Consider the following 5,705-nt stretch of genomic DNA (forward strand, 5'->3'; position numbering starts at 1 on the left):
GAACGTGGAATTTTAATTAGCCACGTTATTTTCAACATCAAGTTAAATTGTTGATTAAGCAGGTAATTTTTAAGTTAAGTTAAATCTTTAGCTAGGTAGGCCATCGTTCAACATTAAGTTAAATCTTTAGCTAGGTAGGCCATCGTTCAACATTAAGTTAAATCTTTAGCTAGGTAGGCCATCGTTCAACATTAAGTTAAATCTTTAGCTAGGTAGGCCATCGTTCAACATTAAGTTAAATTCTTAATTAAGTAGGTGTTGTGAACCTCGTTGAGAAGATATATAGAGACTGTTCTTTTTTGTTGATGTTTAGTTGAACTTTATTCGTGATCTTCGCTTTTTGTGAAGTGCAAATTCATCGATCAGGGTGCCTAAATGGTGGCGACAACCCTCTCCGTGCGCCCACAGTGCATTTCTTCGAAGAAGGGGATGCCTGTGGGTTTTTCCGGGTGACCGCTTTTGGGGGAACGAATTTGTTAATGCAAAATTGTCAGCCCCGAAAGCGGTACCGTTTTATGACCAGACAAATCTACCGCGGGCGCGAACAATGACGTTCGCGTGGCGCATGGTAGTCCAAAAGGGGAGTCTGGTCGGCCGAAGTGAAGTTCGGCACCTCGGTCTGGCGGCCAAAGGTGACTAAAGATTTTTATGGCTATAATCCGCCAGACCGAGGAGAGCTCACGTGAAATTGCGTGCCACGCAACAGTAGGCAATTTTTAAGTTAAGTTAAATCTTTAGTTAGGTAGGCCATCGTTCTACATTAAGTTAGATTCTTAGTTAGGTAGGCGATTCTTAATTTAAGTTAAATCATTAGACAGGCAGGTGATGTTCTACATTAAGTTAGATTCTTAGTTAGGTAGGCGATTCTTAATTTAAGTTAAATCATTAGACAGGCAGGCGAATCTTAATTTAAATTAAATCATTAGTCAGGTAGGCGATTTTTAAGTTAAGTAAGAATTTTACTTAAACAGGATAATATTTAAGATTTTAATATTTAAGTAGGCAAGTTTGTAATGATAATTCAGTGCTCGAGTTACATCTTATATAAGACGGCAGCTCTCAGATTGTGAACATTGTAATCTTCTTCCTTTCGTTAGTTATCTGTAAACAATTTTGAATAGAAACACCTGATTTTTCTGTGTCGTTTTTGTGGGACGTATTTGTTTATATTTTCTTCTTTTGTGTTTCAAATATTTCACGAGTCATATTCCTACTTCGCATATTCTTGTGTAGTGATGAAAATACAGAGTAATGATACATGCATCGATTAATTAAGGCTTTCATCAGTCCTAGTTTAAGTCAGGTTTAGGGTAACTCCTAGTTTAAGTCGAATGTTAGTGAGGTTATACTGTAAACTAGGCGTAAGATAAGTTTAAGCTAAACTTAAAGTACTTTAAGTTTAAATTAATAGGATACTTTTAACGTTTTTTTTTTTGTATTTTTTTCTTTCTTTTTCTCGTCGACTTTTTTTTTTAGTTAAAACTTTTTCAGTCTCCTGCTATTGTCCGTCTGCATAACGATCAAAAATTCGAACGTATTGCAGATGTACAATCGGTAGGAGGTGTTGCGTTGCTTTAATGAATAAAAAAAGAATAGTATTCGCGCGAAAGGAGGGTGGATGGGACCGCGTGGTTAGGGCGGGCCTCCATTCGCAGCAACCTCCACGTGGTGAGGCCTGGGCAATCGATATTATTTGATATATAATTATTACAAATATATAGCAAATAATACGAGCAAATCGGCTGCTATATTAAAAGATTGTAGTTTAGTTTAATACATATGTATCGATACCTAACATCAAATTTACACAGTACTTAAAGATGAATTATAGTAAATGTAGTAGTAGGTCGAAAGATCGTCGATAATTCTAGTCATGGAATCCAATATATGTATGTATCTTTATATTCCGATTTAACAAAAGAGGATCTTTTACATCTGTCGACATTTTCTTCTTGCCGCAGCCACTTCGACACGAACTGTTAGACGGTTGAGATTGAAATGATTTTCGCGCATCTCACTTGCGCATCTCACTTGCGCATCTCACTTGCGCATCTCACTTGCGCATCTCACTTGCGCATCGTACGCCATTTCACATAGAACCACTGCTGCTATGCTTTATGTTACTTCTAGGGATTCTGCAAAGATCGTTGCACTTTAGTGTACATTATGATAAATTCAAAAATACTTGATATATGTTCATATTATAATATTGAAAATAAAGGACAATGATGAAAAAATTAATAGTTTGTTACGCTTTATGATCCAATAGAAAGTTTCCTAGAGGTCTACTACGTAGCGTAATGAAGCTTTCTTAAAGTCATTAAAATTTTTCTCCTGGTTATTATTTCGATAGTAGAAGCTAGGGAATTTATGCAATGTTTCTAAGGCTATATTCCTTAAGCAAGAATGCATGCACTTTTTTTAACGAAATAAACCACAAGTAACAAAAATAGACTTACGTCAAGTTCCGACTGTAGGTTATCAGTATTGATATGTATGAAACATTTGGTAATATCGATAATCATCGATGATTAAACTTAAAAGAACCCCAATGGATAAATCTAAGCGTACTTCCATAAGAGAGGTGAACCCATGCATGCGTTTTAAAAGCTGTCATTAAGTATTAGTATTTATTTCTTACTGTTTTTAAATAATTGATCTTATACCTTTTCAGAATCTTGTAATTTATAAAAATGGGGTACACAATGTTTAACTTTTATCAAAATTGTTTTTAACAGAAAGTTACAGAATATTTTAACAACTTGTAAGTAAACATTATATTGTAATATACCTTCTGTTTTATAAAAGTAATGTTTCAATACTTTAAAGTCTTTATGAAATAACATCATCTATTAATAAGAACATGTTTTAACTCAAACTAATAGATTTTGTAGGATGATGAGGTTGAACTTTAAGACAGTATTACTCATAATAGTAGTTGCAGTGTTAAGTTCACTATTGACATCGTGGAATAATTGTGGCAGCCCTTCATTTTTTAAAAACACTGATTGGAAATCAAAATTTCAGCATAGAGTAAGTAAATAAGTGAATTACATGATAGGACATAATAGGAATTACATGATTAATAAAAATTATTTCACTCATTTTCACCTAAAGGATCGATTAAACTTAGAAACTGGTTATCAAGAAATAGATTGTCACATAAATGGTGATTATTCTATTGGATGTCGTAAGGAAGGAGATGAAGTTTATATTCCATTTTCATTTATTCATAAATATTTTGAGGTAAATATTAAAATTGCATTTTACTAAATTATAATGAAATAATAATGTTTTTACAACATAATAGATTTATGGAAAGTTAGCAATCTATGATGGCTTAGAAAGATTTGAATGGTTGCATAGTTATTCCAAAATTGTTAATCCTAAAGGGAAATATGATCCTAAAGGAGTATTTATGACCTTTGAGAACTATAATGTTGAAGTTAGAGAACGTGTTAAATGTATCAGTGGAAATGATGGAGTACCAATATCTACTCAGTGGGAAAGTCAAGGCTATTATTATCCTACTCAAATTGCTCAATTTGGACTATCACATTATAGTAAAAATTTAACAGAACCAGAGCCTCACAGAAAAATTATTGAAGATTCTGATAAAGTTAAAAGAGAATGGATAATACCTCAAGGATCTATTGCATCTAGAGTATTTGATAAACATGCTAACAGTCATGTGATGAAGTTTGCAACACCAGAAACTAGTACTTCTGGAATCATCCTAAAATTAGATCATGTGTTAGATTTTGTATTAAAGTGGGATTTTAATATTAAAGACAATGCAACTATTATGATCACACTGCAGTCCAGGGAGAGAAAAGAGATATATTATCTTCATTATGTTACTAGCAACATAGTTTTATATACTTATAACAATCACGTTTATTATGGAATTGGTCAAATTAATCATCAGTGGAGACGATTTACTAGAGACTTGGTTATAGATTTACAAAAAGGTTTATACTTAAATGACAAAAATAAAAAGAAATTGTCTCGTTCAAAATTGAAGGTAATATATAATCTTAAAATTTTTTAAAAGCATTTATTTATTCAAACTTTTATTTTTTTAACACATTATGTTTTAATAAATTTATAACAGTGCGCTCATTTATTTAAACAAATTTTGGTTCACTACAGATGGTAAAAATAACTTTGTATGGATCAGGAATGATTGATAATGTAACATTATCTACAAGTGAACATATGGAACAATTTTATGATGCAGCTAGATGGTTTGTTGCTAACCAAAACATTACTTCGGGTGGATGGGCAAACCCTGTTAGGAGAAAAGTTGCTCCTGGGATGGCTACACTTGAGCCTGGATGGTACATTCATAAATTAGTCACTTTTTTCAACGACTGTTGATATAATTATTTAAATATTTATTTTCTTAACAATAACCATAGGTATTCTAGTATGGGTCAAGGGCATGCAATTTCGGTATTAGCACGGGCGTATTATCATTCTGGTGAAGAAAAGTATCTTCAAGCTGCAGTAAGAGGCTTGCAGCCTTTTAGATTATCCTCTAGTAAAGGAGGAGTAGCTGCAGTATTTTTAGGTAAATATGTATGGTATGAAGAATACCCTACAACACCTTCTTCTTTCATACTTAATGGATTTATTTATTCTTTGATTGGTTTGTATGACTTAAAAAGCATAGCGACAGGTAAAGATGTGGAAGAAGCATCTCGTCTTTTTAATCAGGGTATGACATCTTTGAAAAATATGTTAACATTGTATGATACTGGTTCGGGTACGACATATGATTTACGTCATTTTACATTAAAAACCGCTCCAAATTTAGCTAGGTGGGATTATCATTCCACTCATGTTAATCAGATCCTTCTTCTAAATTCAATCGACAATGATCCAATTTTTACCGCTACCGCAGAACGATGGATAGGTTACATGAATGGTAAGAGAGCTGCACATAATTAATATGCATTTTTTGAATGATCGACTGACTTTTGCATTTATCACTTTATTTCTTATTCATGGACAATTAACATTTCATTTTTTCCTCTTCATTTCATATCGTACATTTTGTAAATAATTTCGAATAGTCACAGAATAAAGTGGACCAAAATATACTTATCTTTTTGTGTAATTGTTATTACACGAAAACAGTAACAATCAAATTTCTTACATTTGTTCTTAATTCATCGTTTGCCTGTATCTGTTAAATATAAATGCATGAGTGAACATAAATGCATGATATTACAGAATACCTATGTACATATGTATGTACTTGGTTATCTGACATAGTAAAACATAGAATCTAATATTCTATAGTGAAATTGCAATTAAATGCTAATGTATTATTATATTTCAAAGTAGCTTATTTAATTTCACCAGAAACTATATACAATAAAATTCTGTTTTGATGACTTAGTAATTTAAAGTTTACATTAAGAAAAGGCATCCATGAACAAAATTTGTAGAAAACTTAATTAAGAAGTTCATAGAACAATTTATGTAATTTTGTTACATACAAATTTAGTACTTAAGTAATTAAAGAAGACATAAACTATTTAAGAAAAACTTTAATTGAAACATTAAATAATTAAATTAAAAACATTTTTAAATGTGTTTTATCTAAGAAATAAAGTAAATAAAGTAAATTTCACGTTTGTAATACAGGATTTTTAGGAAAAACAAAGTTTAATATCTTCCGTATATTGTACTACTTT

The 5,705-nt window shown here is 31.7% G+C and overlaps 1 protein-coding gene across 1 annotated transcript; it reads left to right on the forward strand.

The window, feature by feature from the left end:
• The first annotated feature begins 2,895 nt into the window (after window positions 1-2,895).
• On the forward strand, window positions 2,896-4,953 carry LOC108575100 (D-glucuronyl C5-epimerase). Its single transcript, XM_017937816.1, has 5 exons — window positions 2,896-3,033; window positions 3,118-3,246; window positions 3,311-4,024; window positions 4,153-4,340; window positions 4,422-4,953. The coding sequence occupies exons 1-5, from the start codon at window positions 2,896-2,898 to the stop codon at window positions 4,951-4,953; spliced, it is 1,701 nt and encodes a 566-aa protein (XP_017793305.1).
• The last annotated feature ends 752 nt before the right edge of the window (window positions 4,954-5,705 follow it).

Source organism: Habropoda laboriosa, unplaced genomic scaffold, assembly GCF_001263275.1.
Source record: "Habropoda laboriosa isolate 0110345459 unplaced genomic scaffold, ASM126327v1 scaffold258, whole genome shotgun sequence".
In the NCBI taxonomy this organism is placed as follows: domain Eukaryota; kingdom Metazoa; phylum Arthropoda; class Insecta; order Hymenoptera; family Apidae; genus Habropoda; species Habropoda laboriosa.